Genomic DNA, 12,807 nt, shown 5'->3' with positions numbered 1-12,807 from the left:
AACTTCAAGAACTTTTTACAAATAAGGAATGGAGAATATCATCTCTGAATGCACAATATATCAAACTTTGACAGGTAGATGTGTATATATATAAATGAAAAACTTTGGAGATACAGGAATAATTCATGACTCAATTTGAAAGGCGCTACTCATAAAAAAAAAAAATATATATATATATATATATATATATATATATATATATATATATATATATATATATATATATATATATATGGATTCTGTGTATTATAGCCCTTTGCCTCTAAGGCTGGGTACAGGAACCACAGTTTTAATGAGTAGCGCCTTTCAAATGGAGTCATGAATTGTTCCTGTATCTCCAAAGTTTTTCATTTAGCAGTTTCACAGATCTCATAATTGCCATCCTCTCTCACATTCAGTGGGCCTCCTGAAGCCCAAAATCATTACGTGTATAAAATGGCTTTAATACATATATAGTGAGTCTGTTTTTGTGTAAATAGTGACTCCTGCTGTTAGCGTGAGGCAAACAAGAGAAAAAAAAAACACATTTTATTTAAAATTGATAAACCAATAATTACAGTTAAATAATAAACCAAACAACTGTCACATCAACAATATGTTTCACATGGCTTGCCGTAGCAGGCAAAGTGCAGCACAAATTAAAGCTGCAGACAAACAGAGCCTTGAGCCAATTAGTAAACTGACGTACAAATCCCGGCAACACTGTAGACTGTTATGTAAAGGCTGCAGCGCATGCATCTGCAAATCTGGGGTTCAGGAAAATTCAGAAAACTGTGGTAATTTTAGAGTGTCGGCCTCTTTAATGAAATTCACAGAACATGGTTCCATAATAAATCAGCGGAGAGATTTGAGAGCGAAACATCCCTGCAATATTCTGCTGTAGTTTGAACTTTAAAGTTAACAGCCCTCCACCTGCACAATGCAAATAAACCTTTTTTTTTCATATGTAAAAACTAAACAGAAGCACACTTCACTCTTTGTAAATGCATTTTGCCAACATGTGTTGTGTTAGTGAACTTGACATAAGAGCCCATGATGATGACGGACACACTGGTCTTTTATTATCCTTTCGCTTAAACTCAGTTGCCTTTGTCCTCTCCCGGACATTTAGCTTCTGCGTGTTTGCCATGGTTCTGGTCCTCCTGGTCACCCAGAAGCATTTTGCTGTAAAGCTGCTGCTGTTCTTCTTTAAAAGCATCTTTCACTTTGGCTCGTTTCAGTCCGGCATCCCTGGGGGAGTGCATATGAATAAAAAATATGCTGTTACACATAGAATCAATGACTTATATGTAGTAATGTAGTCCATGGACCCTGTAGGGAGCAATTGGAGATTGTGCGTTTGACTCAGCTTCAGGGTTTAATAGTAAAGAGTCAAAGATAAAATTCTCAATAATGTATTATGTGAGCTATGTTCTGCACTATTATTACCTCTCCCTTATCTTTTTAACTCCTTAAAAATATGAAATGAAAGTGATAAATAGACTAAATGACATTTAAATAAAACAGCGACTCACCATATGAGGTCCACTAGCCCTCCCTGAGCAGCTATAGCAGCCTTTACGCGATTGGCGAACTGCACAGGATCCTCGCCTTCCTACAAATTAAATTTTTAAAGCGACATCAATACACTTTACAAGCCTCCTCTCCTAAGTCTGAAACATATAACAGAATCAAATAATCTCACCCATTGTTAATAAGCGAGGATTTGTCTTACTGTCTTATTGTTGGGAGATTTATTTTTCTTAATGTAACAGTGCATACTTAAATTATACCTAGCCATAATTGGTAATGTTACACATTGAGACAGGCACATAAAATCACAGTTCCACCTCCATTGTGTGTCACCAGGACAAAGAGGAAATAAAAACCTCATCCTAGTTTTACATGCTTACCATGTTGTTCTTCAACAATTGCATCTCTGCTACATTTTAATCCATTCAGGTTGAATATACATTGTGTTGTTTACACTGTCTGAGCTGCAACACGTCAAGAGTTAACTCTGTGCAAGTAAAGCAATTTATGCTGGAGCTTTATGCTGGTGACCATGTCTCTAAACTGCTGAACTATGATAGCTACTAATGTGTTTGAAATTACTGCTTTTATTGTTGTGTTGATTTCGTTAATTTTTTTCTTAGGTTTCTGGAATTTGTTAATCAAATGTTTTACTTTCCCTGGACTGATTCCACCTTATGTAACCATAATGTAAGAGACACATTCCATAATTCTCAAGACAAAATAAGGTTTGGGTAAAAAATAGATAAATAACGTATTTCTCAAGACCAACCTTATTGCCTCTCCTTGTAAACATATTTGTTTTTATTTATTATGTTTATTTTGATAAAAACATTTTTTTATTAAACGTTTAAGAAACACATTTGGTATATGTGCTCAATTTATACTTCCTGCAGACCACGTTGACACATTTTAGACCAATTAGATTTGAAAAAGGTTGATAAAGGTTCAAGAATATGCCACAAAGATTAATATTTTCTGCCACCTTTTTTTCCTATTTGAGTATTTTGTGTTCTATTGTTCCTTTTTCTGGTCCAAAACTGAGACCACTAGATTAAAAAAATGTAATCTATTTATTTTTCTGTGTCTTATCGCTTCTTTATTTATTTTGGTGTATTTGTGCTATCATATATATATATATATATATATATATATATATATATATATATATATATATATATATATATATATATTTACCAGGGTGACTGATGGGAGCCTCTAGATCTCATAATTTTTTATAATGGAAGTTTAAATAAAATGGGTACATAATTTAAAGTATTGGTTTTGAATAAAATAATTAATACAAGCAGCCCTATACTAAATAAAATAGGGTAGATAAAAGGGTATGCATCTCAGCCTATCGCTGTCTTTATGTGTGGACAGTTTCACAATATATTGGGTCCTTGGCCTACACTATTCCTGGTAAACTTCTGAAAAATAGCAAGGGGAAGAGATATTTCATTTTTAATGCCCATTCATGTCTTTTTTCATATTTTTTGAATATTAATTTCATCATTAAAAAATATATATTTGTGACATTGTAAGGGCTTCACCTTCCTCTTCATTGGTGGCAGGTACCAAACGCTGCAGACGATGGCCCAGCTGCTCATCATCCTCAGAAGGTATCTCACCAAACCAAATTTGCTGCTGTTCCAAAAAGCGTCTCCAAAGCGAGGATCATACTGAAAGACGAAACATGCTCTCGCACGCTAAACTATGAACAACACCGGTGCAGCAGAATACGCAAACAACCATGTATACCTTAATGGCAGCAGGATAGATGGTGCAGCCAATTTCAAAGCTCCCCTTCCTGAACATCATCACCGATGTGTTGTTGACACAAGTACCTGTAAATGAAGTAACAGGAGGAATTAACAAAAATACCAAGTTACTTTGAAAATTGAAAAGTTAAATATTGTAGTTTAATTTTTTTGTCCGTATTTGAAACACATTTCACTGCTTGCCTGAAATAGACTTAAAAAATCCATTCTATCATTGTTTTAAGACATTAGAACACATGACAGAGCTCCCTTTAAAAGTGCTTGCTTTGTCGTGGATATTTTGCGCAGAGACAACAAAGATTATCTACATAATCTACACTCATTGGCTCCTTTATTAGGTACGACTTGATAGTACCAGGTTGAGCCTCTTGCCTTCAGATCTACCTCAGTTCATAGCGGCGGTGATTCAACAAGGTGTCACAACTGTTGCTCAGATATTTTTTGGCCAGATTGACATGATAGCATGCTGCTGCAGATTTGTCTGCTGCATGCATGACACCAAGCTCCTGGTCCCCTGCATCCTAAAAATGCTCCTTTGGATTGAGATCTGGTGACTGTGGAGGCCATGGGAGTACGGTGAACTTAGTGTTGTGTTAAAAAAAAAAACACTGTTGGAGATGATCTGAGCTTTGTGACATGTTACATCATCTTGCTAGAAGACGTCATACATTTTTTTCTGAATTACTTTATTTTGAAAATGACATATGGTTTGAGGGGAGAATGTTTAAATTCCTTTAATAGCCCACACGATCTCTGGTTATGTATCTAGTTAAGTAACAGGATTTCCATTCACACCTTCAGGGAAGATTAGGACAGGATGTTTGTTCTCATCTGCAACATGATCCCTAAGCCTGAAATGACAGAATTAAGAAGATTTTAAAGTATTTTAGTATCATTCATTATACAAACGAATTAGTTCTTGTCAAAGCATGTTTGTATATTTCCTATTTCTATTTTGTGATCCTAGGAAATATTAAGTTGCCAGCTTATTGCATGTGTCATTAAAACATTCTTCATCGGTGAAAGTAACAAATCAGAAAGTCTAATGAGTCTAAAGTCTAAAAATGTTTTTGAAAAATTAAATTAAATTAAATTAAAAACATATTAATGTATTTTTTTTTTTTTTTTTATTTTTTGTCGAATCAGTTTCTGCGGAACTCGAGAGACACTTTCTAACACGGACACTGCATTGTTACCTTTTGGCCACTAGGTGTCGGTCTTTGACTTCAGCTCGCTCAAACCATATGTGAGGAGAGGACTTCACCATGGCTCTCTGGATCATTCCCAGCAAGCCTCCGTGTAACTGGCCAACCTGAGAGAGGATTTCTCTCTTAATTCCCCTCATGCATTCATGAATAGTCTTCCCATGTAAAACAAACTCCCTAAAATTATAAACTACACATTTCATACCAAAGAGTAACAGCAGTCATTAGCCAGGATGATGCCATCTATTGGTGTGGTGTGATTGGCCACACATATGCCATCATTCTTTGGTTTGTTTTCCCTGCAGATAAACAAGACACACACACACAGAAATGATCTGGACGTCTCTGAAAGTAAAAATTTGACAAGAGATCAAGTACACCATGATGCAAGAACTAGCATTTTCCAGTGATATTACCTCATATTATCTCAAACAGGAATATCAAAACCAAGCTTTATCTATTTCTATAGCTGAACCAAGATATTACATTTTATTAAAAAAAAATATAGCTAACCTCTATTTTTACTGTCTGTTTAAAATAAAAGACAAAACCTTTCTTGTTGTAGGTCAGTTAGGATTAACAAAATTATTTCCATTTGCTAAATACCAGTATGATGAGACAGAGAGTTTGAAACGTTCTTCAAATTCATAGTTTCACAGTCTCTTAGTATTCAGAAGCTTTATATTTTAAATGTTTTAACTAAATTGCAAGTGATGGGGTATGTATATATTAAAATGTATGTAAACGCACTACCCTGTGTAGATCATATTAAATTCGAAATAATTTAAAATTCTTGTTTTCGGAAATTGTTAAAGTTGTATGTTGTGTGATGATTCTCCACTGGAAAATGAACAGGTAGGAAAAGCCAGTTAAAGGCCAGAATAAATTAACACAGAGGCCGTTGTTAGATGAACTTCTTACTAGAAACGTTTATCGCTAAAGTATATTTATTGTTAGCACTAATTATCCCATACCTGTTATGATAGGTGATGATTCCAGTCAGCGATCTAACACACAGGCGATAACCCATCAGATGCACCTTGTCGCTGAGGTAGGTTCTTAATCTAGGGTCATACAGGAATGATGCCACAAAGATCAGTTTAGTTGCATCCAGACACATGGTTAACCTTGTTAGGGGGGCAGCTTTGTTATTAACCAACGTTAACATCAACTCTATGCATGTTTGAAGCATAAGTAGAACTGATTGAACTCACTTTGTGCTAGGTAGGAATCCCACCATGGTGCTTAAAACAATAAACAGAAAAATTCCTGCGACTGCCACAGTTACTCTACGAAAAAAAAAGAACAAACTGATTATTTAAGACATACCTAAAAAGCTTTACCCACTTATGTGCTGTTCTGACCTGAAAGGAAGTAGTACACCATAGCGGATTAAAACTCCCACAACCCACAGGGCTAAAAGTTTCACACTTATGTAGCGGAAGTTGTGGTTGCTCCTAGTCAGCAAGTTCCAGCTCTCCAGCTCCTGTGCCGAGAAGCGCTTGGTCACGTCATCGTCGATGATGCTTTCCAAGGCTTTTCGACAGAAGAAGAAGACATCAGCGAGGTCAAACCGTGGCTCCAAACTCAGACGATCAGCACTGTGCCGAAGATCCTGGATCTTTCGCTGCAAAGTTGCATCTGGATTTTTGTCTATGATGCCTTTAGGTAGAAAGATGTTTGTTATGCTTCATAGTTAAAACAACATAAAGTGATTTATTTGTAACCAGTACTGCTAAAACACTGAAATGTCAATATTTTACCACTGGTATAGTGTTTGTAGAGATGATGATTCTTCTCTTTTGCCTTTTGCTCCATTTGTAAGGTTGCCCACTAAATAAAGACAATTAAACAGACTGTTATCTAAAACGTAGCAAGAACCTCTCCAGGTCACCAGAATGGAATCACAGTTCAAGATTTAAGTAGAACATATACAGCAGAAGGCGATAATATGAAATGAAATAAGACAACAAGTTCCCTCTAGAGTACAACTATGTTCCACATAAGGTTTGGAGAGCATGTGCTTTACAGATGAGGAACACTATTGTGGGCCAATTTTAGCTTCACACTCTCACTGCCCAGCTAGGTCATAAACTTGAGGGAGGAGGGTCAGATATAACATTTATGAAGCCATGTGGAGTTAAGCTGCCAGCAGGAATATTTCTCATTTCAAATAATGTGACTACCTGAGAATTTCAGGTCAAAAAACATTTGGGCAAGAATCAAGCCCTGCTTTCTTCAACTGTATTTTCTTTGGCCATGAATCTCTGTTGAAATGGCAGTTAGCCACATGCTAATGTTGTGCAATATTTTGTAGGTTTCTGACAGTTGTGTCTTACATTTTATGTTGTGGATGGTTGAAAGTCTGTTGGGGATCATTGTTAAATGGGTGGAAATTATTTGCAGCGTTATTTCTTGTTTTCTTGTTTGAATATAAAGAGTAATATGTAGCAATATGTCGAAACGTTCTTTCATTAGCTGATTTGAGGTGACAGATGAATTTGGAGCTGAACCCCATCTTTATTATTCTGCCTACATTTTGCCAGTGTACTATACTAGCACTTGCAAAACAGATACATGGTATGATGCTTTAAAGTACAGTATTCTTCAATATTATCATGACTCCACCAGGCATACTTCCTGTCATTGAATCCAAACAGCTTAAATCTTATCATTAAACCTTTAGCCAGAAAATATTTGTCTTGTCCTTGGGCCTTGTTGCTGGCTACAAAAAGTGGAATGCACTAAGGGATATTTCACCAAATTATAGTGGAGGTGTATGTGTATAGATGAGCCTGTGTGTGTATTTTTGTATAGTTAACATTTTTAAGAACAAATGAAGAGTAAACACTGCAACATGATCAAATATTCAAGAATACTCTTTGTTTTGTTTTGTTTTCTGTGTTTCAGTTTTCTTAAACAGAGCTCGGATATCATCTGTCCTGTTATATTTTCTGCTCGTTTGATTCAATCTCACTCCAAGGACTGGGGAAACTAAACTGCAATAGCTCCCTAAAATGACTGGAAATCTCCAAAGCAGCTGGTAGAGAGGACTCCTCCAATCGTCCAAGAATAAAATTTTGCTATGAATTTGTTCACTTTTACTCTAAGTGAAAGAGACCAGGTCAGATTGTATTTAGCTTCCATATATGCAGATATACGACAGGGACTAAGCTCATTAAAGAAACTGCTATGAAAGTGGATCAACCACTAGGAATCTAAGACCGCTCCGATATCAGACCAACTCAGATGGTGATCCTGAGGCTTTAAGCTTTTCTTTCACTTGGGAGGGTGTTCCAAAGACTAAATCCTCGCTGAGAAACATGAAATATATCTAAAATTATATATTGAGATTTGTTGTTTCAAATGTAGTAAGGTGATATTTCAAATTGCAGGCAATTACTTTAAAAAAAATGGCATCATTGCAGTTGAACAAATGAACAACTAAATCTCATAATTTAGATAAAAAAAAACTTTATTATGCAACTATTAAAGATGGCTCTAGTGCCGCCAGAGAGTACTAAGAAGGCTGTGGATAGATTTGTTGAGCATAAAGTTTTTAACTTTCAAAATGCATTTTACCCAGTTTTTTATGCACGCTCTGTTACTCCAAACTTTTTGCTTTTTTATTCAAATAGATATATTTCTCAAAATGTTTCTCTGTATGTTTAACAGCTCTTTTTTTCTCCTTCACTGAACCAACTACATGTGTAGCATAAGCACAAAGGGATTTATTTTATGCCAAAACGTATTGTTGTAAGAAAACTGAACTTGCTAAGTCTAAATGGTGTGATAGATCATGTCCTCAAAGGACTGTTAAAAGCTCATGAGTAAAGATACGGACAGGTTATGTGAAAAAAACAGTGGGACTTTCACCTGCTTCCAGAACTGAAGCAGAAATTAGGTATAGGCCTACCTGAATTTTGCCAGAGTGTTAGTTGTTTTTTTAAACAGATTTACAAACTGCTATTCAAAACTGTGATGAATAGTAAACAACTTGGGCTCTCCACAGAGTAGGCTACTTTTAAATCCTTAGGTGGAGTGCTGGTTTGTTAGACCTAGAAGCTATTTCCCCTAGACAACATTTTACGTGACTTTCTCCCTTTCTGACAAATTGCAATATCAATCTTGCCTTTATGAACACCAAGCTGGTGTTGCAGACTTTGTTATTATCTCATGGCCTTTGTGCTATGCATTGATGCTGTCAGTGTTCAAAATGTAATGTTATCACTTGGTACATTTTCTGCTGCATTATTGGCTTCTTTTTTTCTAAGTTTCTTTGTTTTTATGTAAAAAATAAAACATATTTCTTGCCTCTATACATTCATATGAAAAGAATTCACATGGGCTACAAGCCTGAGCATAATTGAAGAGGAATAATTGGTAAAATAAATTATGATATATGCAACAATAACATTGACATTAACTCCAATATTGTTACACCACAGGTGCGTCAATCTTACCTCAAATACACTGAGAAGCGCCATCATGTAATATTTGTGGATGCCAAAAGAGACTCCAAGTACAGCTGGCACTATTAGGAAGCCAAATACAAGAGTTGACCACACATCGACTGGTAGGCCAAGATATTTAGACAGCAGGTCATCAAAAGCCAACATGAACCAAGCCATATGTTCTGGGAGGAAGGAGAAGAGAGTTAAGATAAAATCCCTCAGCTTTACCAAAACTTTTCTGCTTTGTTTAAAACCATGACGGCTGTGGACGTCGCTGAGTCACACATTTACCATGTAGATCTAGTTAAAAAGAAGAAAATTATCACAGATAAAAAAACACAACACCAGACTTTATGATGTCAAGTCATTGCTTCTAGATTAGTTATCAATTCAATTATCTGATTCAATTATCTGTTAAAGGTGAAGGTCTCTCAAGCCAGCTTAATAAGAAATTAAGATAAACAGCAGCATAACATTATTGAAGATAGCATGATGAATGAAGCAAAATGTGCAAACATAGTGCTTCATATATTAAAGCTATAGTTGGTAATCCTGTTCAGAAACACATTTTTGTTAAAATGGCTAAAATCCATCCAGAAAGTAGTCAATGCATTATGTATTCAGAAAATGGAGGTTAAAAATTTATCTTTGTGGGAGCTGCAGACCAGTAAAAACTCTAATGAATCACTGCCCTTTGGTCCGAAGGGCAGGGATTTGTAAGAGTTTTGGTCCTGCTTTCACCCCCCTATGCCTCTCAGGTTTCGGGGGGTATCGCCTTATCTATTGGTTGTCCCACATGCCAATCACTCTGACACTCTCACATAATGCCAGTGTGCGTGGATGTTCCTTGTTAGTTTCCGCTAGCTGGCTGTGTATGTGCACTTCTAGTGTTTAAGTATCCGGTTAGTTTAGCGGTGAGCTTAGTGGTTAGCTTCGGTGTTAGTTGTTCATTGTTGCTCCGCTGCTTTCACTGTGTACTTTGAACATGTCTGAGAGTCACAAGAAGCAAACCACGTTCATGTTTATGAGAAGAAGAGAAAGGCCAGAGTAGAAAGAAATGAGGCCAGAGTGGATTTGCAAGATTTTTTTTACACGATCCCCCTGAGGAGTGGAAAAGCAGGTAAGATGGTCTTGCGCCTGCGCAGATATTCAAAAAGGGACTTGGGGAAACTTCCGGAAAAAAAAAACCTCTGATTCTACATTTAAAGTATTTTATCCAATTGCAATGGCTGTTATGACATTTCTACACCTGCAACAGATGTGTGATGTTCCTGGTCTGACGCAGATGTAAGGGGCTGGAGGTTGGAGGTGTCCAACAGGATGAAAGCGGCTTCACTGAGGAAGATATGAATCCTTAAACTACATCTCATTATTTTTGTACATTTTAATGTGGTCTTTAGCAAACCATTACCATTTGCAAGAGTAACTGAATGGTGATTTTTGCATTATTCAAACCGGGAAAAGGACTCTTAACCCAGAACCAATTTAAATATTCTCACTGACAAGAGTTGAGCATGAAGCCAAGCAGCTTGCCCAGGGCACCACTGACAACAGTGAATAGATATGGGCACTCACACAATGTGAACCTGCAGGGTGATATCATGGGTTTGCTCCATATTTGTGGTCAGTTGCATGATACAACCACCCAGCATGACATTGAGACTCAAACTCATCAAGAGGGGCTATTTGGACTTATTGACTGACGCTCCTGAGAAACTCATCCACGCATTTATCTTTAGTCGCATTGATTAATGCAACAGTGTCTTCACAGGTCTACCCAAAGAATCATTCAGACAGCTGCAGTTGATCCAGAATGTGTTCTCACTAAAACCAGGAAGGTAGAGCACATCACCCCAGTTCTAATGTCCTTACAATGGATCCTTGTAGCTCAAAGAATAGACTTTAAAATACTTCTGTTAGTTTATAAATAAATAAATGGTTTAGCACAAAAATACATTAAAGACCTGTTGTTGCTGTATCAACCCTCAAAACCACTCAGATCTTCTAGTTCTGGTCTACTCTGCATACCCAGAACCAGAACCAAACATGGAGAAGCAGGATTCAGCTTCTGTGCTCCACAAATCTGGAACAAACTTCAAGAAAACTGCAAATCAGCCGAAACACTGGGTTCCTTTAAACCAAGACTGAAAACCCACCTGTTTAGAGTTGCTTTGGTCCATAATAAAACAGAAACATTGACCAACATATTCAATGAGTATTGATGGTTTCACTTAATACAATTTAATGTTTGTTACTGCTCTCACAACCAGTGACTCTTTTAATGTGTTTATGCTGATTTATGCTTTCATGATGTAAAGCACTTTGAACCATCCTGCTGAAATGTGCTATACAAATAAATTTGACTTAACTTGACTCCTGCAACCGCCTGTAATGCTTCCCCCAAACTGCTTTGATTCCTTGGTGCCCATTTACAGATATACCAGTATGTACAAATCAAGTCCTTGACATACTCAATATTGGCATACAGTGCCTTTCGAAAGTATTCACATCCCATAGATCTTTTTTTCATAAATATAACAAACCCCTGAGGCCATCACAGAAGAGCTACATTTAGCCACAGCTACAATTAAGTAGACATGCATGCCACACTTTTCAGATTTCCATTCATAAAAACATTTAAAAGCTGTGTTGGTCTGTCCTGTTTTGTTTTTTGTCTGAGAAGGGTGCACTGCACTGTGGGATTTGGTCAAGAGAAATAAATGAAACATAAAAAAAAAAAAAATCAAAGAAGAAACGTGGGTTAGGAAAAAGACACTCACAAAAAAGCGAACAATTAAAAATGCACAATAAAAGATGAACTACAAACAGTATAAATAGGTTGTGGAAAATTCATGGAATTATAAAATATAGATCTAAAGGTGTGTGAATACTTTTACAAGACACTGAACATGTGCACCAAATAATAGTCAAATCAGTCCATTCCCTCCTGGCACTGAACCTGGCCGTGAGCTTTTTTTCTGAATTTGGTACTTTTCTAAACATTGTTGTCATAATGACACTTTATAATTTGTTTTATATGAAACATAATAAAAGTGCCATAGATAAAACATAATCATTAACATGTCCATAAAGCCTCCTCAGATCTGTAGGGTGAATTTTTCTCCTCTCTGTTTTATTCAGATGTTCAGTTCAGCAGCCTTAATAGTTATTTTATGTCTTTCTAAATGTCAAATTATATAAAGACACTCAGCACTCCATGCTGAAAAAGTCAGCTTTAAACAATGTTTTACCAGAAAAAGAAAGAAGAGCATTAATATGAACAAATTCATTAATAGTACCTGTTATAAAATATTGTTTCTTTCTGGCCAGGGTAACTATGCTTGGTTTTATAGTTTAATAATCGTTAAATATAGAGAAACAGCACCATACCTTCATTAATCTCAGTTTGATTGGCTCCAACCCATGCAACTCTAATCACATCACTGATCTGATCACGTCTGTTATTAATAAATCTCTTTAGCCTTAATTTTGACCCACAGGTTAACAACTAGGCGTTAAAGAAAAACAAAGTGACCTACACAGCTGTCTCTTACCGTGCTTCGGGTATGATGTTGTACCTGAGAGGATGGCAGGTGATCACGTGGTGCTCCATCTACAAGAACAGTGTCTTCTGACGCAGGGGGAATCTGCGACGCTGTGCTGTTTGCTTTTCCGACAATCAGCTACAAGTCACCGTGTAAACATTTGGTAACAAGTGGCCGACCTGAGCTGCAGTCACTGCGCTGTGGCCTGGGAATAAACCTTAAATCTGATTATGGTGGATTACCTATGCACTGTGGCAGAGCTGTTTGTTAGCACCAAGAAAATTTAGGAAGTTTGTTTCATTTTTGTTTT

General features: G+C 36.6%; 1 protein-coding gene across 2 annotated transcripts; it reads right to left on the bottom strand.

Annotated features, from left to right (window-relative positions):
• Positions 1–563: 563 nt before the first annotated feature.
• Positions 564–12,807, bottom strand: LOC105924171 (glycerol-3-phosphate acyltransferase 4). 2 transcript variants are annotated; one of them, XM_036130267.1, is made up of 13 exons: positions 12,507–12,807; positions 8,962–9,134; positions 6,262–6,331; positions 5,863–6,034; positions 5,713–5,787; positions 5,473–5,562; positions 4,704–4,797; positions 4,490–4,605; positions 4,089–4,144; positions 3,274–3,359; positions 3,066–3,194; positions 1,515–1,594; positions 564–1,230 (listed from the first exon to the last, which is right to left on the bottom strand). In XM_036130267.1, exons 2-13 carry the CDS (start codon positions 9,127–9,129, stop codon positions 1,080–1,082), a joined length of 1,287 nt encoding a protein of 428 aa, XP_035986160.1. In that variant the 5' UTR covers positions 9,130–9,134; positions 12,507–12,807; the 3' UTR covers positions 564–1,079. The 2 variants fall into 2 exon arrangements, with proteins under 2 accessions (XP_035986160.1, XP_035986159.1); XM_036130266.1 differs by having other exon boundaries at positions 565–1,230; positions 5,863–6,160.

This window comes from Fundulus heteroclitus, unplaced genomic scaffold (genome assembly GCF_011125445.2).
Source record: "Fundulus heteroclitus isolate FHET01 unplaced genomic scaffold, MU-UCD_Fhet_4.1 scaffold_319, whole genome shotgun sequence".
NCBI classification, from domain to species: domain Eukaryota; kingdom Metazoa; phylum Chordata; class Actinopteri; order Cyprinodontiformes; family Fundulidae; genus Fundulus; species Fundulus heteroclitus.
Note: the sequence above shows the minus strand (reverse complement) of the source record. Positions and strands in the feature narration are given on the sequence as shown.